This window comes from Lolium perenne, chromosome 4 (genome assembly GCF_019359855.2).
Source record: "Lolium perenne isolate Kyuss_39 chromosome 4, Kyuss_2.0, whole genome shotgun sequence".
In the NCBI taxonomy this organism is placed as follows: Eukaryota; Viridiplantae; Streptophyta; class Magnoliopsida; order Poales; family Poaceae; genus Lolium; species Lolium perenne.
Genome location: NC_067247.2, coordinates 361,967,589 through 361,989,466, shown reverse-complemented (window position 1 = coordinate 361,989,466; position 21,878 = coordinate 361,967,589). Strand labels below are relative to the sequence as shown.

Sequence of the window (21,878 nt, the reverse complement as noted above, 5' to 3'; positions counted from 1 at the left end):
GAGTATTTGACATATTTCTTGCGGCTCTTGATAATTTGGCTGAAAAATATGGCAAATTGCACTCGGAAAACCCCAAACCCCCTTTTTTGAGATTTGAAACAACAATCCTAGGATTTTATTTTTGAAACAACATATACAAACCTCGCTATCATGGCAGCCCAAATTTGCAGTCCCCCTTTCCTTTCAAACTTTAATGGAGTTTTTCCAAAAATAAATGCAGTATATTACAGCCACCGGCACAGTACCACTACTCCACCAACCCTCTGACTCTGACGCCTCTCCCTCTATAGATCTCTCTCCCCCCGTCCCCTGCCGCACCAACCCACCCAAAACCCTCTCCACCATGGCCGCCGCCGCCACCTCCAGCCCCCACTCCATGCTCCTCCACCGCCCCAGCCCGGCCGCCCCCAAGGCCGGCCCCGCCGCCGCCGTCTCCTCCATCCGCCTCCCCGCCCGCGCCGCCAAGATCTCATGCGCCGCCGTCGCCGCGCCCTCAGCCGCCACCTCCCCCTTCGCGGCCGCCGGCGAGCGCGGCGTCTACAACTTCGCGGCGGGCCCGGCCACGCTCCCGCTCGCCGTGCTCCAGAAGGCGCAGGCGGAGCTGGTCGACTACCGCGGCTCCGGGATGAGCATCATGGAGATGAGCCACCGCGGGAAGGAGTTCGACGCCGCCATCAAGAAGGCCGAGGCCGATCTGCGCGCGCTGCTCGCCGTGCCCGACACCCACGAGGTGCTCTTCCTGCAGGGCGGCGCGTCCACCCAGTTCTCCGCCGTGCCGCTCAACCTCTGCGCCTCCCCCGCCGCCCCCGCCGACTTCCTCGTCTCCGGATCCTGGAGCGACAAGGCCTTCAAGGAGGCCAAGAAGTTCTCCGCCGCGTCCCTCGCCTGGTCCGGCAAGGACGGCAAGTACACCTCCCTCCCGCCCCTCACCTCCATCTCCCAGAACCCCGACGCCGCCTTCCTCCACATCTGCTCCAACGAGACCATCCACGGCGTCGAGTTCAAGGACTACCCGGAGCCCACCAACAAGAACGGCCTCCTCGTCGCCGACATGTCCTCCAACTTCTGCTCCAAGCCCGTCGACGTCTCCAAGTTCGGCGTCATCTACGCCGGCGCGCAGAAGAACGTCGGGCCCTCGGGCGTCACCATCGCCATCGTGCGCAAGGACCTCGTCGGCAAGGCGCAGCCCAACACCCCCGTCATGCTCGACTACAAGATCCACGCCGACAACGCATCGCTCTACAACACCCCGCCCTGCTTCGCCATCTACATCTGCGGGCTGGTGTTCGAGGACCTGCTCGCGCAGGGCGGGCTCGCCGAGGTGGAGAAGAAGAACCAGCACAAGGCAGGCATCCTCTACGACGCCATCGACGCCAGCGGCGGGTACTTCGTCTGCCCCGTGGAGAAGTCCGTGCGCTCGCTCATGAACGTGCCCTTCACCATGGCCAAGGGGGCGGACCTCGAGAAGCAGTTCATCGCCGAGGCCGCCAAGGAGAACATGCTGCAGCTCAAGGGGCACAGGTCCGTCGGCGGCGTGCGCGCCTCCATCTACAACGCCATGCCGCTCTCCGGTGTGGAGAAGCTCGTCGCCTTCATGAAGGATTTCCAAGCCAGGAACCCTTGATTGCCCATCATCCCTCTGGTATTGCTTTTGTAGGATGCTCTGTCTGTTGTTCCTAATACCTTAAGTAGGCTCTATGCAAGAGCTGGGTCATATTAGTATATTGGTAGTAACTATTTTGCAATGCTGCTGCATTTTGGTTTTCGTGCTTGTGGAATCTCCTTTTCCATTGCTCACCATTGAGATTGGAACTTGTTGTTTGGGAATAAAGGTAGATGGTCGATTGTCTTGAGAGAGTATTTGATGCTGCTTGCTGACTGCTGTATTCCTGTATTGGTTATGTTGCAGTGGTTTAGTAGGATAGCTTGTTGCTCTTCACAACATAAGCAATTTAGATTTGCTATCCATCTGTTGTATTAGTATGGTTAACTATCTTGCAATGCTGCTGTATTTTTAATTTAGTGTTTGCGGAATCTCCTTTCTATAATTCCATTGAGATTGGAATATGGTCTAGGAATAAAGGTAGAGATGGTCAATTGTCTTATGATAGTAGCTGATGCTGTTCACTGCTTATTCCTGTATCATTCATAGCTTATGTTGCAGTGAGCAACTTCAGGTTTGGCTGCTTTTGCCCTCTTCAAACAAAGCAAGTTTGATTGGTTTTGCTTGTATGCTCTTTGCAACAGGGCGTTGTTGGGGATTATATATCTATTGGATAAGTGTCGCAGCTTTGTGTAGATACGGATGCAGGGACTAGTAGATTGGGAGGTTGGTGAGCACTAAGCAGAGTTTCGTGATGAAGTATGCTTGCTGGTTCTAGTGTCCCTTTCTTGACTCTCTCGTCACTGATTCGATTCGATGAATCACCCAAAGATAAAACATATGTTGGATGTGACAACTGTTTGGTGCAACCAAGAACCAAAAACACTTCTAGCTTTGAAGTTAAAAATAGACACCTTCAGATTTGAAGTTCCAACTCGCAGGTTAGCAAAACAGCTGCTGGGGAACTAGAACAGCAATCTGCCTTTTGAAGTTGTGAGGTTGATATGGCCGGTTGATCTCTCTTTCTGCCGATTCCAAAGCAAAAGTAATGCAGTAGTTCTTCTGTTTGGTATCAGCTTCTGATTTGAGTTCCTGCAGTGAGACTGAGCAGTTCGATCACTCCATGTGAGTGCATTTCAACATTATATTTTTCTATCACATGCTAGTGTGTATATTTTTCAGAGACGTGAAGAACCTGAAGTGCAGAGTACCTTGATTGGCCATGATCTTTTGTTATTGCTCTTGTGCTATTGCTTTAGTAGGATGTTCGTCATAAAATAAGTAGGCTCCGTGTCCTCTGTTGCGTCAGCGATGATGTGATTTTCAGGACATACATGTGGGAGAGGATTATATTCTGCATACATAGTAGATTGAGAGGTTGGTGAGCAGTAGACACTCGAGCATTTGGTGATGTGTTTCTGGTTCTGGTGTACCTGTCTAACTGTCTTACTCTCTCGTCACTGATTCGATACGATGAATCACCAAATAAAATATACTCCTATATTGGATGTCGCAACCAAATAACACTTTCAACTTTAAAGTAGAAAAACACACTTGGCAAACATCCGCAGGGGAAGCAAAACATATGCTACCTTTTAAAGTTGTGAGGTTAATATTGTATGGCCTGTTGATCTCACTTTATGCAAATTCCAAGTAGGCAGAAGTATTGCACGAGTACTTCCTTCATACCAACTTCCGATTTGCGTTCCTCAATTGAAGCCGTGAATTTTGTTTTATCATCACACCATGCGAATGATTTTTTCCCTTCATTATTTTCTATATCGTGTTGAAGATAAAAATGCCAATACATTCGGGCCTGAAAAGGCCGGCCCATCCAATTGAAGCCGACTACTGTCGTTAGCTTACCCCTAAAAAAAACAAATATCCCTGAGCCTGTGAGCCATCACCGCCCCGGCCTTTTCCCGAACGCCGACCACCATGGCCGCCGACCTTAGCTCCGACCTCCCCAATGGGGCCCCGGCCGCCGCCGACCGGAAGAAATCGCGGGAGAATGAGCGCCGCCGCCGCCGCCGGAAGCAGAAGAAGAACAAGGCCCCGTCCGACGTCGCCGCCGCCGCCGCAGATGCCGCCGACGCGGGCGAGGATGACGTGCCCGATTCCAAACCCCCGGTACGTGCAGCGCCTCCTGGTACCCTAGGGTTTGGGTGGGCTTGATTAGCGGCGGTCGTGCTCGCCTGTCGCAGGGGGTCTGACGTCGGGTTATGCTGTGCGCGCGCGCAGGTGGAGATCGAGGTCGAGTACGTGCCGGAGGAGCCGGACCTCGCGGACGGCCTCCTCGCTGACTTCAAGAGCATATTCGAGAAGTTCACCTTCAAGGACTCCCCTGCCGCCGCCGAGGTGTACTAGCGTCTCTCGCCCCCATCATTCTCAGAAGGCGAAACCCTATGAAATTTGTAATTCGGCCGCTTTGCAGTGGAGTCGATTCTCACTAGTTTGTAAGTTGCTGATAGGATGGGGAGAAGAAGGATGAGGCTGGCGCCGACGCGGCGAAGAAGGGGTCAGGGTCGGATTCCGACGATGACGAGCAGGACGGCCAGCAGAAGAAGAAGGAAGGTGGCATCTCCAATAAGAAGAAGAAGGTTTGTATAATTTCTGTCTCTGTCTTTCTGTTGTTAACTTACCTGTTATGATCGTTTCTACTGTGTTGCGAGCTGCTGAAGATAAATTTTGTGTTTGATCTGTGTTTTAAAGCTGGAACAAAGGATGAAGATTGCAGAGCTGAAACAGATATGCAACAGGCCTGACGTCGTTGAAGTAAGCCACCATCCTCTTCATCGGTATCATGCACCTTTAATAGCTTGAATTGGTGTGTTGCTGTTGCATCCTATCACGTTTGTCCATCTAGTGTTTCTTTGCCGAGAGCTTCCAAGGCTAGTATATGGCTAGATCTGAAGTGAATCCACAAATTTGACAAAAATGTACCACTTCGCTCGTAATTAGTTGATAAAACTAAAATTGTGTCGTTGAATTTGTTTTGAAGCCATGAACTAATCTCATCTGGTAATATAGTTACCATTGGCTGCACATTGGGTAACAGAAGACTTTGTTTTGTACTTGGTCTCTAACTGTGAGATGTATTCAGCATTATTCAAGCTTTTTGTTTTATCTGAGTAAATAATGTTTACTAAGTTTCAAGGCAACTTTGAAACTAATGTTAGGGTGAATTGCTGGAAAAATGTATTAGTAACTTGCGCCCCACATAGCTATAAGTAAGCCTATAAGATTAAGATATATTTCTGTTATTAAAGGCTATGATGGCATGCATTGGTGGTGTGAAAAATTAATCATGGTCATAATAAGGTTAACATATACTCCCTCCGTTTTATGAAACTTGTCTGAATTTTATCAAAATTTGGATGTATCTAGACACTATTTAGCATCTAGATACGTCCAAATTTTAACAAAGCTCAGACAAGTTTCATGGGATGGAGGGAAGTATTTCTGTTATTAAAGGCTATGATGGCATGCATTGGCGGTGTGGAAATTTTTTAATCATGTTCATAATAAGAGGATGAAAAAGAAAAGCCTTCACTAAATTATCTGTTTCTCGAACTGCATGCCACGTAAAATTATTTATGGATTGGCTCCAGTTAATGCAACCTTACCTTTTCTGCTAGGTCTGGGATGCAACTGCCTCAGATCCCAAGTTACTTGTCTATCTGAAGTCCTACAGGAACACTGTACCTGTCCCAAGGCACTGGTCTCAAAAGAGGAAATTCTTGCAGGTTCGTAATGCATCTACCATGAATAAGATTACTCTGTTTTACATAATTATTTAAGGAGTACTTGCGTGCACAGCTGAATAATAAGATCGAAACACACTTGTAAAAGTAGTTTCCTGAAATTGTTACAGTAGGGTTGGTTTTGAAATGTGTAACATGCCCAACCCAAAATTCACTCAAAGCTGGGATGGCATTCATGTGTTACTTAGGTTCCGTGTTTCCATTATCCAAATGTTTAAGCTCGGAAACACGACTATTGGGCAAACATGCACTTTACGCTAGTTAGCTCAATTTAAAGTGGCAAAGGGTTAGAGCATCCCCACTCGTTTGGGCTCCCCACGCCCAAATCCGGCGAAATTTAGCGCCGGATGGATGTAGTTTTTGGCCTGGGGAGGCCCATTTTTCCAGCCGCGAGCCCATGGACGCGCACCCACCGCGTGCATAGCGACGGCGCAGTCACCGGGAAGGGCAATCGTCGGAGTTCCCTCGACGCATTGAACCGTCGCGAGGTGGACTGGAGAGCCGAAACGACTCGTCGGGAACGGTCGAAGTGGCCTCGATGCGAGAACCGCCGTAATGGAGCACGAACTCCGCGGAAGAGCAACCGCCGCTCTCTTTCGTCGAGAGACCTACATATACGGTTTTCGACGGGCGACGCCATTCATCTGTTCTCTCGTCACCATCCTCCGTCAACCATCTCCGTCAACCATGAGCGATATCTCTTGGCCATCGGACACCGACAGCGAGGGGAAGCCGCCTGGATGGCGCCATTGGTGGGATCCAGCTGCATCGTCCGGCGACGATTCCCCCCCGCCGGCCAGCGAGGACGAGTGGGATGACGAGGAGGAGGACGAAGAGGCCGTGGAGCAGGCCGAGGAAGAGGCCGAGGAAGAGGAGGAGGAGCAGGAGCAGGAGCAGGAGGAGGAGCAGGAGGAGGAGGACGAAGAGGCTGATGAGGACGACGACGAGGACTCAACTTCCTCCGACGAGGAGGTGACGAGCCGGAAGCGTCGCCGCGACGACGATGAGGCGGGGCCTTCTAAGAAGAAGAAGAAGTAGTTTAGTTTTAAAGTTTTTATATGTAATTTTTATGTTTATTCGAATTATATTCGAAATATATATATAATCTATCTATGTTGCACCACTTGAGAGTTCAAAGCTTTCGTTCGACGAGGGTATTGCCGTAGATCGGGAAGACGAGGGTTTTGCCGTAGATCGGGAAGACGAGGGTTTTGCCGTAGATCGGAGGCCATTGTCGCCGACAAGTTGGGGCCACGCGCGCTTTCGTTTCGTCCGGAGTCCCCGAGCGCTCCCCGGGGGGCCGGGGATGGCGTGGGATCGCCGGATGGATTTAGGCCCAAATCCGGACGAAAACGAGGAACCGGGGGCGCGACTGGGCCGAATTACGCCGTCCGGATGGAAAAAACGCTCGCCGGGGGCCTCGTCGGGGGGACGAGTGTCCGGCGATCCCACGCCATCCCCGGCCCCCCGGGGAGCGCTCGGGGACTCCGGACGAAACGAAAGCGCGCGTGGCCCCAACTTGTCGGCGACAATGGCCTCCGATCTACGGCAAAACCCTCGTCTTCCCGATCTACGGCAATACCCTCGTCGAACGAAAGCTTTGAACTCTCAAGTGGTGCAACATAGATAGATTATATATATATTTCGAATATAATTCGAATAAACATAAAAATTACATATAAAAACTTTAAAACTAAACTACTTCTTCTTCTTCTTAGAAGGCCCCGCCTCATCGTCGTCGCGGCGACGCTTCCGGCTCGTCACCTCCTCGTCGGAGGAAGTTGAGTCCTCCTCGTCGTCGTCCTCATCAGCCTCTTCGTCCTCCTCCTCCTGCTCCTCCTCCTGCTCCTCCTCCTCTTCCTCGGCCTCTTCCTCGGCCTGCTCCACGGCCTCTTCGTCCTCCTCCTCGTCGTCCCACTCGTCCTCGCTGGCCGGCGGGGGGGAATCGTCGCTGCTGGACGATGCAGCTGGATCCCACCAATGGCGCCATCCAGGCGGCTTCCCCTCGCTGTCGGTGTCCGATGGCCAAGAGATATCGCTCATGGTTGACGGAGATGGTTGACGGAGGATGGTGACGAGAGAACAGATGAATGGCGTCGCCCGTCGAAAACCGTATATGTAGGTCTCTCGACGAAAGAGAGCGGCGGTTGCTCTTCCGCGGAGTTCGTGCTCCATTACGGCGGTTCTCGCATCGAGGCCACTTCGACCGTTCCCGACGAGTCGTTTCGGCTCTCCAGTCCACCTCGCGACGGTTCAATGCGTCGAGGGAACTCCGACGATTGCCCTTCCCGGTGACTGCGCCGTCGCTATGCACGCGGTGGGTGCGCGTCCATGGGCTCGCGGCTGGAAAAATGGGCCTCCCCAGGCCAAAAACTACATCCATCCGGCGCTAAATTTCGCCGGATTTGGGCGTGGGGAGCCCAAACGAGTGGGGATGCTCTTACAATGGGGTGGATGTTATTAGAAGGGATGAGGGAAAGTAAAGTCTAAGGTTTTTCCCCTCCCTCTTATACTGATATACAATTCTTGCAGGGATGCTGCAACCTCCTTGGAGCATGGGCTTGATGGTACAGTACTTAAGTGATACTATAGTATAAATCTAAGGTGTTTCAGCTAGTTAATCAACACGAGGCATTTCCTTGAAAGAGATTATGCTCTAGCTAGAATCTGGGCCTTTTGGCCCTCCTTCGTTGCTTGCGCATAGAAGTATATCATTGGCTGATCTCATTGCAATATGCAAATTCATTTTTATACCTTCAGAACCTTAAGTTTAGCTTTTTTTCCATAGTCTATATTATTTATTTCTTGTCAATCAGATTTTACATCGCTATGTTATTTCTTCCAGGGCAAGAGAGGTATTGAGAAACAACCGTTCCAACTTCCTGACTTCATTGCTGCAACTGGAATAGAAAAAATAAGACAGGTAACTGAATATCTTCGTTCTTTGTACCGATGCATGTCCCTTGTCAAGTTGGTAAATATCAGAGCTGTTTGTTATTTGCATATTATTTTATATTTCACAATAGTAAGTGGTTCTCCTAATGCATTCCAGGCATATATCGAGAAAGAGGATAGCAAAAAATTGAAGCAAAAGCAGCGGGAGCGTATGCAGCCAAAAATGGGGAAGATGGATATAGATTATCAGGTCAGAAAGTTCTGGTTGAGACCAATTAAGACGCGTAGAAAGCTCATGCCATATGTACTTTTGTTTTCCCATAATGGGCAAGACAGATGCAAGATGTCTTTGTGACATCGAATAGCATATTTGCTCTGCTTTCTCTGTATTCTGTACATCTATCTACATGCATATTTGGTTTGCGAGGTGTTCTTATAAGCTTCTGTCCTGTAAATATGATGTATGCCACTTATTATGTGCTGTCATTCGTCCCTATATTAAGGCTACTAGCAGAGTAATAGTGATAACGTTCATGTGAAAGTATCCTAACTAATAGGGTACTAATAGAGTAACAGTGATAATGTTCATTTGAAAGTGTCTTTAACTCTTAACTAATATTGGGATGTGTTTATTTTATATGTTCAAATTTCAGACATGTGTTTTCTGGCATGATTCACATGCAGAAAAGCTAAGTCTCACCATAATTTTTTGGTGTGCAGGTTTTGCACGACGCCTTCTTCAAATATCAAACAAAACCAAAATTGAGTAGTCATGGTGACCTGTATTATGAAGGGAAAGAGTTTGAGGTATTTTTGTTTCGTTCTCTTTTGATTTTATGATGTGTCAGAAACAGAGATGTCTGTCTTCAAACGTAGCATACCGAGCATAATGTTATACTTCTGTGCACTCAACAGGTCAAACTTAGAGAAATGAAGCCAGGTATGCTGTCAAGAGAACTTAAAGAAGCTCTTGGCATGCCTGATGGTGCGCCACCTCCATGGCTTATAAACATGCAGGTATTGCTCTTTTTAAAAGAACACCCCAAAGCGGCTGTTCATCTGGTTAACTGCTCTTTTTGTCGCTGGCCAACTGTCAACTCACACCAAATAATTTTGGCAGAGATATGGTCCTCCACCCTCTTATCCTTCGCTGAAGATTCCTGGTCTGAATGCTCCAATTCCTCTTGGTGCTACTTTTGGTTACCGACCTGGGGAATGGGGAAAGCCTCCTGTGGATGAGGTATGCTACATTAAATTGCGTTTTACGGGCTCGGGTGTAGTTAAATGCTTCTCTAACAAACTAATAAATTTATTTTCTGTTCTATTTGCTTGTTTTGACTTACAGCATGGACGCCCCCTCTATGGAGATGTCTTTGGCATCCTACAGCAGGATGAACCTAATTATGATGTGTGTATAACCAGCTATTCTTTCTGTATATTTTCTTTGGTTCGTGTGATTTGATCTGAACTCCTAGTTAGCTGACTGTCGTGCTGCATTGTATTCCAGGAGGAGCCTGTTGATCGCAGCAAGCACTGGGGAGACTTGGAGGAGGAAGAGGAGGAGGAGGAAGAAGAGGAGGAGGAAGAGGAAGATGAACCAATGGAAGATGATGAAATGGAGGAAGGCATTCAGTCTGTCGAAACCATGTCTAGGTGCTACAACAATTCTTTGATGGCTTGATTAAGTCCTTTTTTCTAATGTGCTAACTTATTATGCTTCTTTTTTTGTTAATAGCACTCCCACTGGTATTGAAACACCTGATGCTATAGATCTTCGGAAGCAACAGAGGAAAGAGCCTGAAAGGCAAACCGAAAAACAGCTATACCAGGTCACAGGACTACCCTTCAGTTTTGTGAATTTCAGGCCAATTCTCGTTACAGAGCTTTGGTGTTTCTTTTAGCAGTCTGTAACCTATATTTTGTTCTTTTTCATCTGAAGGTTCTTGAGCAGAAAGAGGAAAGATTTGCAACTGGGGCACTCTATGGATCAAGCCATACGTATGTAACACCAATAAAAACTTAGTTATCTGTACCATGTTTTCTGATGGTTTCATTTATGATTTCAACAATATGCAGAACTCATTTTGTATCTTTGCTGCTTTTACAGGTATGTGGTTGGGGCACAGGATAAAGCTGGCGTTAAAAGGGTGAGCTTTTAAATTTGTTGCACCAAGTATACAAGTACTCCTGAAGTATGCATGCTTTGGTGATTTAATTAAGATTTCTCGTGGTCCTCTTTTGCAGGTTGATCTTCTAAAGAATCAGAAGTCTGACAAAGTGGATGTCACCATACATCCTGAGGAGCTCGAAGATTTGGATGATGTTTTGGCAGCCAAGTAAGAATAGTTTTAGTTACCTGGTGTTTATCGGTCCGTGACTGTCCGAGACATTAACACCTTTCTGTAAAATCCAGGTACGAAGAAGCACGAGAGGAGGAAAAGCTACGGAACCAGAAGGAAGATTTCAGCGACATGGTGGCAGAGGTATCTTTTCACGGTTCTTGCTATGTGGCGGTTCAACTAGAGGCAAGTGCTGATTTTGTTGACCTGTACCTTTTTTTTTCTTGATTTTACAGAACGCGAGCAAGAGGAAGAGGAAGCACGAGAAGGACGGGAAAGCTTCAAAAAAGAAAGACTTCAAGTTCTAGATGTCGCAGTCGGGTTACAATTTTTTTTATTCAGAAGGATGTTTTCCATTTCTTCTTGAAGGCTGTACTTTTAAGATGTATGTATACGTATGCATGTATGAGCTACTACCTCTGGTCTGAATTAATCGACGCGCACTCTGCCTAGCCATTGTTTACTTCTGGCGTTACCCGCGTCGATTAATTAAGAACGGAGGGAGTAGTTGTCTGTCGATCGTCCTAGCAATCAGCCTGTCCGTGGGGCTGGCGATGGAACTAACAGATAGATGATGATGAATATGTATGCGGTTGTAGTCAATAATTCATGTCAACACCTTATTATGCTGAGGTTAATTGTTAGCACAATATAGTTTTGTGGTGAAGAGTAAATCAACTCAGGCCAGTTTTCAGTTGCACGGTTGGTAATTATGGTGCCGGAATTCCTTTTGACTAGTTGAATATCTTTTTAAATCTATCAGTGCTACATGTACAGATATGCTCTACGCAGCTTGTTACCTTCTTCCTTTTTTGGGGGCAATAACTTTGTGATAAGCATCACCTCTGTTCACATTGTAATTGTTATGTATCAAGCCGATCATGTACTCACAAGTCACAACCTTGCCTCAATTTATTGAGGTCCTCATCTAGTCATCTTCCAGTCTGACCTTAATCCGACGAGCCACTCATGGCAATCAAGGAACTCGTGGTTGCTACAGGTCTATTTTAGAGTTCAAATTTTGTGGGATTGTGGGTACATATTGTGTCAAATTGTTAATGGCGATTTTTCTTTGACAAGCATAGAGGAGAAAAGGCTCAGGTGCTAGATAATAATTATAGCAATAGATCCAACAAACTGACATGAGCTTAGCAACTGTTAGGACTTCGGAACAAAAGTTACACTGGTTTTGGGCAACAAGTTTCATGACTAGCGATGAATTTATTTAACTCAAACATAAAATCAGGAACGACCTGTTGCCATGTTGTATTGTAATTTGTAAAATCCCCCCTTTTTTAGTGGTACTCACCGAGGTTGTCCAGCACTTGATAAAAAAGGTTCGCTTCTGCTGGATTCCGTAGTGGACGCCGCACGGGTGAGACTTCGGTATGCGCAGAGAGCTCACTGATGTCGTAGGGCACTTGAACACCTCAGGTGGAATCCTTCGTGGGCGTGAATCTCGCCACTGCAGCACGGTCTCCTCGCCATATGAACAAGGGAGAAAATAATTTAAAAAAGAATCCTGAAAATGAGGCAATCGGGAGCATTTACATCATTCACAGTGCAGAATCTCCTGAAAGGATATGTATTCATTGGCAATCCGGAGCATTTACACCATTCACAGTGCAAGTGACAACACTTTTGAGGCAAACATGTGTAGAGGGGAAGCAAATGAGGATGATCATGAAACTTCCAAGTATTAGAGGCAAACACAGGAAAACCACGGTGAACTTCATACACAGAAACAACCAATACATAAGCATGTCACATACACACCACAAAATCTAATCGAAGTATTGAAGGTCGGCGCGGCAGGGCGCGCGCATGGACCATCTAGTACTCAATCACATGTGGCAGCACAGTAGCAAAAGGCGAAGGGATAGTCCGATTTAATAATCTAAGAAACGAAAGCATGTTTGACTATTATCTCAATCTTCATCAGCATCAAGAATTCCAATGACGCGGGCAATGTGTATCTTCTTTATGATATACTCCTCATAGGACTTCGGCTTTTGAATCTGAAAAAAGGAAATGAATTCACTAGGTAAACTATCCTTTTCAAAAGCACGCCTAAAGCAGACTCGTAAAATTATCACAGTACCCGCTTATTAACTGCATCAGCAATCAACTCCTTAGCTTTATCCTCTTTAACCTGAAGGTAAGCAGACGAGATAACAACCACATATAAGAACATATTCAAGATGGATTCCAATTGTATATCACATGGAAAAGACAGTACTTACTTCTGGGGTAATGGTTGCTGTGCATGTAAGAAACTGAAGGGAAATGAAATTGAAGAGATAAGCAAATATCCACAAAGAAATATATTAAGTACCAACATCAAATTATCTATAAACCAAATAAGCCCACCTCATCTTCCACCATCATCATGGCTTCCTCATGCTCCAGTGCAGCTTTCATCATATGTTGGCGTAACGGAAACATGTTGAGATTATAAACCTCCCCCAGAGCCTTCTCGAAACTCTGAACATTATTCAAGGGAAAAGCCATGCATTGCTAAGCATATATAAAGTGCATGTAAAAAGGAACCACCATAAAAAAGTTGCTTTTGCAGAAGACTGGTGTATATTGCCGAGTACTAACCATTCCCTGAGTGACCCGCCGCCAAATCTCAAAATAGACACCATCATACTCCATAAACCAAAAAATATCATAAGCCATGCTCTCTTTACACTCCTGAATCGAAAGAACGCGACTGTTAGAACACTAAGTAGTAACCATGATAAGCTACATTAAATTAATGTATGTGAGGGATCCTACATAGTAACCAGTGAAAGCTAAACACGAAGTGATCTTGTGAAAGCTAGTAGCAGCAATCTTAATTGCTTGTAAAACTCCGCGGGAAGATATTTTACCCCACTGAACAACAGCAAAGTTATGAGAACACCACAAAAGATATAGAGATAACAAAGTCTTTCCAAGATTATTGTGTGACACATACTTACCTTGACAGATGACCGGTCCATATCTACATAAGGTTCCATCCACTGTTTCCGGAGAAATGAAGTTTTTAGTCCAAAGATATTTCAAAGCATTGTAAAAAGTAAAAATATTTTCATAATATGATCTATGGTGCATACCTTGAGTTGCTTGGATAATTCCTGACAGTACTCCACATACTCTTTTTCCAGCTCATAGCTATGAAGGTATGTGTGGTACTCACTCCACTTGCTGTACCCCTGCATTCAAGGATAGGGAGAAAACTCATTGCTTAGATATCTTTATGTCAGAGTACATAACGTAAGCAACTACATTTTAACTGAAGATATGAAGCTGCAAACAACAATTCTATTTTAACCAGAATAGATGAAGAACTAAAGTAGTGGCTACTATTTATCAGAAAAACAATTCATTTGATTACAAGAAGATCATTACAGGCAGTCAAAGAGTCTACCGGTAAACTGTTATCCTAAAAAAGGAATGTAGTGAGCAGAGCACCAAGCAACAGGTGAAAAGAACGTTTTGATACTGGCACAATATTTGAGTTAGCAATAAGTTACAGCTTCCAGTATGTCAAAATATTATGAACCGATCTGTTTACTAAAGCTCTCTAGTCGTAGCATGAACTCAGTATCTCAGTGTAATTGGTGAAAATCTGGTCTTCATACACTTTTCTGCATTTTTTTTAAAAAAGAGGCCACCCTAATTTTGGGGAATATAATTTGATTGTAGCAGCCATACAGCTGATGTAATACATACAGTTGTGCACAATTGTAAATTGAAGGACTACTCATCCATAAGAACCCATGACTCACATGATTTTTAGGAACTAGGCGTTGGTAGTCATCCAGGAAAGAACATGCCAAGTAATCAGGGTGAAAGCACCAATCAAATCTCCTGTCCTGCTCAAAATGCGTGAAAAACCCCTCTTTCTTAAGGAACTCCTTGTTGCAATCATCCTCAGATATATCAAGAATCCTCTTCAGTTTATCATCACGCAGATCTTCCTTGGATGCTTGTTTTAACTGGAGAGAATTAATGAGATGGCAAATATGATGATCAAATTAGACGCAAACTGGAGCCGGTAAGATAATTCAGCACATGTAGCACAGAACAAGTGAATTGTGGAGTGAACCTTGTGTTTGTAATATCTGAGGCGACAGAGTGCATGGCGATCGTACAGCTTAACAAGTTCCTCGCCTTTCAGCCGGACTTTAAGGTCGATCCAAGGAGGTTGACAGGCCAGACGGTCGAAGTAATGGAGGAACTCCTGCTCGCTGAATGCCTCTCCGATGCTCAATGCGTTAAGCTCCTGGATCAGAAGCTCTGCTTCTTGCACGTCCTTGTCTGGTTCCGTGGTGGCATGTACAGCAGCCTCGTCGGAATTGGATTCTTCAGGGTCCATGGAAGTACCGGCGTCGTCTTTCGCACGGTGCTCCCGCGGCATCTCTTCACCCGAGCACGAGCCCGAGCCCATGGCCGCCGCCCCCTTTCCTCGATTCGGCAACGATGTCTCTAAAAACCCTGATGGATCATCAGTAATCAGCCATGGGAGGGTCCCCGCCTCAAGAGTAGTACAATACAATTGAGCCGCAACCCGCAATTGATGATCGTGGTGGATACGGAGGAACGTGGCAAAAGACTTTGGACACCTTCATCAATAAAACTACAGCTGTACATATACATTTGCAGCAAGGACCTTACAGAAGCGCATAAAAGCAAATGAATCCGTACTGTTTACAAAAAAGACCTTAGAAAGCAAATGAATCAGCCCCCCTGTCACCTCTATCCCACCAGGAGCACGTAGTATGAGTTATAGCCACAAAAATTATACGGAGTACTGCCAGTGGAAACTTCTCTTGAATGTGAACCCAATGGTATAGTTTTCTATATTACTTATATATTGTCGATCCAATTGATGGCCAAAGCTTTTCTTAAACCTTATGCACCATGAGTGAGGGAGTAATATTACTGGGGTAACGGGTACCAGGCTGAGTGTGCAAGTGATCATAAATATTGCTCGAGCTATGGCACAATGCAGTGGACTAAATACTAGACTTACCATGAGCAATTTGAATGTGACAAGAATTGATCATTAGGTTCTTTAGTCCCTGTCTTGATTCGCTATCACCGAGCCAATATGATGAATCACAAAAAAGAAAAAAAAATATGCTGGGACAAAAATACTTTGAACATTTGAAGTTTCAAACCGCACATTGGCTAACAGCTGCTGGGCAAGTAAGCAGGAAGCTGCTGGGCAAGTAAGCAGGAAGCTGCCTTGCGATGGTCTCACTTTCTGCAAATTCCAGCGAGGCAAAAGTGTTACCGTCTTGTCAGCTTATGATCTGAGTTCCTGCAATTCCCCAAGATATTTTTCTATTACATGCTTGTGCGTTCAGTCAGAGGTGTGAAGAAGTTCAAGTGTTCACTTTTCTGAATCAATTTCTATGCTTATGTTGTCCGCTTGAATGTTTCTTTGGAACAGTTATCTATTCAGCTGCGTACACCCGATCATGCCAGTCCTTTGGCATCAAAAGCTTAGTTCTCTTTCTCCCAAGGAAATACAAATCGTAATTTACTAATTGACGAACTATAGACTAGCAAGAAAATCTCTGCCCATGAGAAAAATATATGTTAACCAGTACCATATTTGCTCCTAACCTGCATAATTAATCTAGAGCAGTCTATTGTAGATCACTACCATTTCTGGATATACAATCACACGCAGGCAGCACAGTAGCAAAAGGCTGAGGGGTGGTCCAATTTTATAATCTGGTAAACACTTGTTTGACAATTATCTCATTCTTCAGGATCTTCATCTGGAGGAAGGATTCCAATAATACGAGCAATTTCTATCTTCTTTCTGATATACTGCTCATAGGACTTTGGCTTATTGACCTGAAAAAAGAAATGGGTTTAACTAGGCAGATTGTCTTTCAAAGGCACACATGTAGACGTGATTTCATCTACTCCCTCCGATCCATAGCAAGTGTCCGGGCTTTAGTTCAAATTTGGACTAAATTGAACTAAAGCCCCGACACTTATTATGGATCGGAGGGAGTATCATAGTTTACATACCAGCGTTTGAACAGCCTCTGCAATTAACCTCCGAGCTTTCTCCTCTGTATCCTGGAGCCAAGCAGACCGGATATCACATAAGAGAACATATCCCAAACACTTGCATATCACATACAAAATACAGGTACTTACACCCGATGCAATGTCTTTCGTGCAGGTCTGGTACTGAAGGAAGTAAGATTAAAAGAGATAAGCATATGCACAAAGGAACATCAGGTTACAACTGCAGATTATCTATTAACCAAAACAACCCACCTCCGTTTCCATCCACATCATGGTATAGTCACACTCCAGTGCACCTTCCATTCTATATTGGCGTAACGGAAACCTGTTCAGCTTACAAACCTCCTCTAGAGCGTCCTTGAAGCTGATCTGAACAGTATTCAATCCAAAAGTCATGCGCTGGTAAGCATAGTGTTTGTAAAAACAATGAATCACCAATGAATAGTTGCTTAGTTAAACAGAAGACTGGTGTACAGTGCACATGACTAACCGATTTTTTAGTGACCCGCTGCCAAATCTCAAAATAGAGATCATCGTACTCCTTAAACCAAGTAGCATCATAGCCCATGCTCCGTCGACACTCCTGAACAAAAGATTTCAACTGTTAGATACTGTACTGCATCATAGCCATTGTAAGCTACATTAAATTAATGTATGGAACGAAACCTACATTGTAGCCACTGTAAGCTAAAGACAGATCGATCTCGTGAAAATCAGTAGCAGCGATCCTGATTGCTTGATAAGCTGCCCGGGTAGTTATGTAATCCCACTGAGCAACAATAAAGTTATGCGGGCGTTACAAGATATAGAGATAAAATTGTCATTACATGATATTCGTATTGCCATACTTACCTTCCGAGATGGACAAGTACAAACATAATCTTCCATCCACTGTTGCCAGAGCAAAAGTTTGTTAGTCCAAAGAAATTCAAAGAATTGAACAAAGAAAATAAGATTTCATAAATATGATTTGTGACCTTTAGTTTCTTGGATAACTCTTCACAATACTTGACATACTCCTTTTCAGTCTTATAGCTACGAAGGCAGCTGTGGTATTCACTCCACCTGCCGTACTCAGTACCACCCTACATACAAAAGGATAGGGCGAGATAACCAATTGCTTAGAAAACTTTAGAATGATCGAGTACAAAACGCAAATAACCATAATTTAATTAAAGATCTCAATCGGCAAAAATTGATTTTATTTTAAAGCAGATACAGTAAAGAACTGAACAACGAGGTGAAAGAAAAATTCGTTGGCTGGCACTGGACAGTTTCTAAATTGATATACACAATCCAGTATATAATACTGTGACTGCTTCCTTTAAGACAAATATTACGAAAAAAAACACTAAATATAGCATGAATGCACACGTCCGTGTAATTTATCAATCTGGAGCCTGATATACTTCTTTAAGTTTTATAAAGCACGACAACTTAGAGATTATTTAGCACATATCATGATTTACATTGATCATCGCTCATCAGATCATGGAGACTTCAATGTGATTGTAACAGCCAGACAGTTGACTACAATTGACCAATAATTATAAATTGAAGGACTACTGATGCATCAGAAGTCAGAACATAACTCACATAGTTTCGAAGGACAAGTCGTTGGTAATCAGTCAAGGAAGAACAGAATTCATAATCAGGGTGGATAAACCAATCAAGTGTCATGTCTTTCTCAAAACACCTGAAGAATCCCTCCTCCTCAAGAAATTTCTGATCACAATCATCCTCAGGTTCTTCTCAAGTGATCATCAAGCATGTTTTCCTTGGACGCTTGATGTCGAAACTGTAGATAATGAGATAACCCTTACATCAAATTAAATGTGCAACAGGAGGTTAAACAATGCAGAACATGTAGCATGGAACAAGTAAATGCTAGACACAGAAACACATGTCATGTGAAGACAGATAGTTATTATATACTCCATATACAGATAAGAGTTGTGGACTGAACCTGGTATTTTAAATATCTGAGGCGATACAGTGCATGGAGAACCTCTTGCTTATCCATGGCAGCATCTTCCAGCATGTCACCAAGATAAACCAAAGGAGGACCGCGAGGAAGCCGTTTATAGTAACCAATGAACTCACCACTGCTGATCTGCTCTCCTATGCAGGAAGCATTCATCTCTTCGATCAAACGCTTCACTTGTTCGCGTGTATCTTCTTCCTTGACATGCACAATCTCGTTGTTGGAATCGGATTCTTTGATGCCCTTGCCTGCATCGACCTCCGCTGCGAGGTGCTCGTGCAGCATATCTCCACCCAAGCCTGTGTCAGGCTCCAGCATTGAGCTCTGCTTCTGAAGCATCCCTCCGCTCAAGCCTGTACCAGCCTCGCCTTCACGATCCTGCGCAGTGGTGTTCCCGTGAAGAGCACCCAAGGCGGCAGATCCTCCGCTTGAGGCCGCAGCCTTCTTCTCCATCTACACTCGAGCCCGTGTCCGCCGCCCCCTTCCGGGGATGCGTTGTCGTCGGCCCTCCGCTCGAGACCGCAGCAGCGTTCAGTATCTCCCCGCCGCCGTAGCTTTCTTGTGCACTATCTCCCCACTTGACCCCCTTTCGACGATGCGTCGGCGGCATTCCTCGAACCCCCCAACCTAATCAGCCATGGCCATGGCAGAGCCGTCCAAATTAATCACACCCAAATTCCAAACTGTACACATATTACTCCTTCCTTCGCAATTACCTCAAGTTACGGGTTCAGTTAAAGGTTGACCAAATATTTATGAAAAAATTATCACCATCTAGGACATAAAATCTATTGTGTTAAAATCGTCAAAAAACACATTTTTAAATCACATGCGTTTGATAATTTGAGTGTTATTTTTTTTAGATTTTTGGTAAACTTTACAAAAATTTAAGTAAACCTAGAATGTGATATAGTTATGAATGGAAGGTAGAAACACCATGTTTCGCCCCAAGAAAGATAGGAACACCATATAGTAGTGCTTTTTATGAAAATTCAATTCAATTTGGCTTCCACGTGTATTTGCTCCCTCTACTAAAAATAAATATTTTGAAGTGTCGAATTTTTTTGATAAAAAAAACTGATGCCTGTGTTCCCCAAGTGATGTGGACTAAGTCCAAGGGTGTGCCCGATCTTCACGGATTTGGGTGGAACTCGTGGGGGTAGGTGGATGAACGCGATGAACACGAAGAACGCGAGGGGGAATCGTGGGAATACAACACACACACGCACACAAACCGGTTTTCCCTCGTAGGCCCGATACACCTACTCGATAGAGGTTGCGAGAAAAGACCTTCCGGTAGAAGTCCCGCAAAGAGATCGACAAATCAAAGCTCGCAAGATCTAGAAGGGTGAAAAGACCGGAAGGTTGATAGAAGTGCAAGCAAAAGACCAAATAGGTAGAAGTGCAAGCAAAAGATCAAACAAACGGTAGAAGTCACCAAAGAGATCTTGACAAGTCGATAAGGAGCCCGGGTGGGTACAAGATCATAGATCTAGGTAGGGTTCCCACAAGGGTGAGCTAAGCTCAGGTTTAATTTCACATCAAGTCTAATCTCAGATCTGAGCCAACTAGGCTATTTATAGGTGGGGCGAAGGGATAAGTTACACGCTGAAAAGTGCTGTTGTGCTGAAGTTCGATGGGGCGGAAGTTCCGGTCAACTTGGGCGGAAGTTCCGGTCAGGGGCGGAAGTTCCGGTCTGGAGGGGCGGAAGTTCCGGTCGGGGCGGAAGTTCCGGTCAAGTTCCGGCCTTGTTCCGGAATTGCGCCATTGTCCCGCAGTAACATCCAGTATGGTTTTCGCGGACTTTCGGAACTTGGGCGGAACTTGGGCGGAAGTTCCGGCGGGCGGAAGTTCCGGTCCTCCGAGGCGGAAGTTCCGGTCATGGGCGGAAGTTCCGGCCATCAGGGGCGGAAGTTCCGGCCTGGAGCGTCCAGCTCCTCTTTCTCCTTCTCTTCCATGCTTCCATGACATCGGCCTTGCGTCCTCGGGTCTCCATGGCATCCTCTCTTCTCTCCGTACTTGTCGTCGAGTTCCTATCATCAATATATGTCGGAGTATGAAGTAGTATATCGTCCCAAGTAGGCGATTCGAGGCACGCGTAAAGGAGAAGATTCACCTTAGCGTGCCGTCTTGGCGATGAAGCACATGATGCGGTGAAGACCGAAGGTCGGGCTGCATCATCTCCCCCCACTTGAAAAAGAGTCGTCCTCGACGATAAAGCTTCATGAATGTGTAGAGGAGGTAGATGACACCAACGCTTGAATGTCGCTTCACTTGTCAAGAGCCCTATTAATAGCACAAGAAAAGCCAAACAACACTCAAAGCATAGCCAATGTTCCACGGGTTTTGCAAGAGAGCGCAAGTAGAAGGAGGTCACCTTAGCAAGATGTCGGAGTGCTCTCATTGAAAGATCTTGTGTAGTAGATGTATGTGGTTGAACCCAAACGTTGTTGCTCATCCATATGTCACGTGTACCTTCACACAACAAAGACCAAGCAAAGTATATGTGTGTGTGATAGAGGCGCATATCATCAACGACATGTCCATTCATGTTCACAACACCGTTAGCACAACACAAATTTATCAAGAATAATGCATGTGCAAGGTCAATGTGTAAGAACTCAATATGAACATCTTCCAAATGCGGAAACACAAAAACTCCAAATTGTGAGACGATCATGGTGTCCATCTCATGTAGAAACTCATTTTTATTGTTGCACTCAAGGCATCGGAAAGAGAAAGTGTTCAACATCCTTGAAGCAATAAGAGGAGAATTTGGCAAAATCACATACGGAAGAGTGTCCAAAATATCATCAACGTGTGTGCACACAAACCATTGGAAAGAGAAATTGGTCCTCATATTTGGTGCAACACACAACATATCATCCAAAAAGTTCACCAAGTAGAAATTTGCCCAACCGTGCGTGCCAACAAACCAAATAAAAGAGGAATTGGTCAACTTGTTTGAGGCAACACCCACGGTAAGAATCACATCATCATGCTTGCAAAAGAACCACAAGAAAGAGAAATTGTTCGGCATGTTCAATGCAAAGCATGGGAAAGGTATTAGAGCCGGGTTCGATCTTGAACTTACTTGTATTATGCTCTCTAGAGCTCTCTTTGTCAACTCGTGCTCAATCGAGGTTGACATTGGCATTCTTGTACCTACACACACAATAGGCAAAGCAAAGAACGTGTGTGCATGGTATATGAACACATCATCCATCATGATGGTCCATTTCTTTTGCACA

The 21,878-nt window shown here is 45.2% G+C and overlaps 4 protein-coding genes across 5 annotated transcripts; 2 read left to right on the top strand and 2 right to left on the bottom strand.

Annotated features, from left to right (window-relative positions):
- The first annotated feature begins 293 nt into the window (after positions 1–293).
- On the top strand, positions 294–1,860 carry LOC127296789 (phosphoserine aminotransferase 1, chloroplastic). Its single transcript, XM_051327007.2, has one exon. It carries the CDS (start codon positions 344–346, stop codon positions 1,622–1,624), a length of 1,281 nt encoding a protein of 426 aa, XP_051182967.1. The 5' UTR covers positions 294–343; the 3' UTR covers positions 1,625–1,860.
- Positions 1,861–3,479: 1,619 nt separating this feature from the next.
- On the top strand, positions 3,480–11,279 carry LOC127296787 (uncharacterized). Its single transcript, XM_051327005.2, has 18 exons — positions 3,480–3,733; positions 3,845–3,961; positions 4,075–4,203; positions 4,316–4,378; positions 5,242–5,349; positions 8,213–8,290; positions 8,420–8,512; positions 8,983–9,069; positions 9,178–9,279; positions 9,383–9,502; positions 9,608–9,670; positions 9,770–9,915; positions 9,998–10,091; positions 10,202–10,260; positions 10,370–10,409; positions 10,507–10,598; positions 10,676–10,745; positions 10,838–11,279. The coding sequence occupies exons 1-18, from the start codon at positions 3,542–3,544 to the stop codon at positions 10,907–10,909; spliced, it is 1,725 nt and encodes a 574-aa protein (XP_051182965.1). The 5' UTR covers positions 3,480–3,541; the 3' UTR covers positions 10,910–11,279.
- A 1,087-nt stretch (positions 11,280–12,366) lies between these two features.
- On the bottom strand, positions 12,367–15,172 carry LOC127349175 (uncharacterized). Its single transcript, XM_051374952.2, has 10 exons — positions 14,698–15,172; positions 14,378–14,587; positions 13,703–13,801; positions 13,568–13,609; positions 13,383–13,481; positions 13,206–13,298; positions 12,972–13,085; positions 12,845–12,877; positions 12,703–12,753; positions 12,367–12,619 (listed from the first exon to the last, which is right to left on the bottom strand). Exons 1-10 carry the CDS (start codon positions 15,037–15,039, stop codon positions 12,530–12,532), a joined length of 1,173 nt encoding a protein of 390 aa, XP_051230912.1. The 5' UTR covers positions 15,040–15,172; the 3' UTR covers positions 12,367–12,529.
- A 985-nt stretch (positions 15,173–16,157) lies between these two features.
- On the bottom strand, positions 16,158–19,132 carry LOC127296790 (uncharacterized). 2 transcript variants are annotated; one of them, XM_051327008.2, is made up of 10 exons: positions 18,610–19,119; positions 18,240–18,441; positions 17,621–17,728; positions 17,496–17,534; positions 17,314–17,412; positions 17,134–17,226; positions 16,896–17,012; positions 16,773–16,805; positions 16,641–16,691; positions 16,158–16,460 (listed from the first exon to the last, which is right to left on the bottom strand). In XM_051327008.2, exons 2-10 carry the CDS (start codon positions 18,321–18,323, stop codon positions 16,362–16,364), a joined length of 723 nt encoding a protein of 240 aa, XP_051182968.1. In that variant the 5' UTR covers positions 18,324–18,441; positions 18,610–19,119; the 3' UTR covers positions 16,158–16,361. The 2 variants fall into 2 exon arrangements, with proteins under 2 accessions (XP_051182968.1, XP_051182969.1); XM_051327009.2 differs by lacking the exon at positions 16,773–16,805 and having other exon boundaries at positions 18,610–19,132.
- Positions 19,133–21,878: the final 2,746 nt, after the last annotated feature.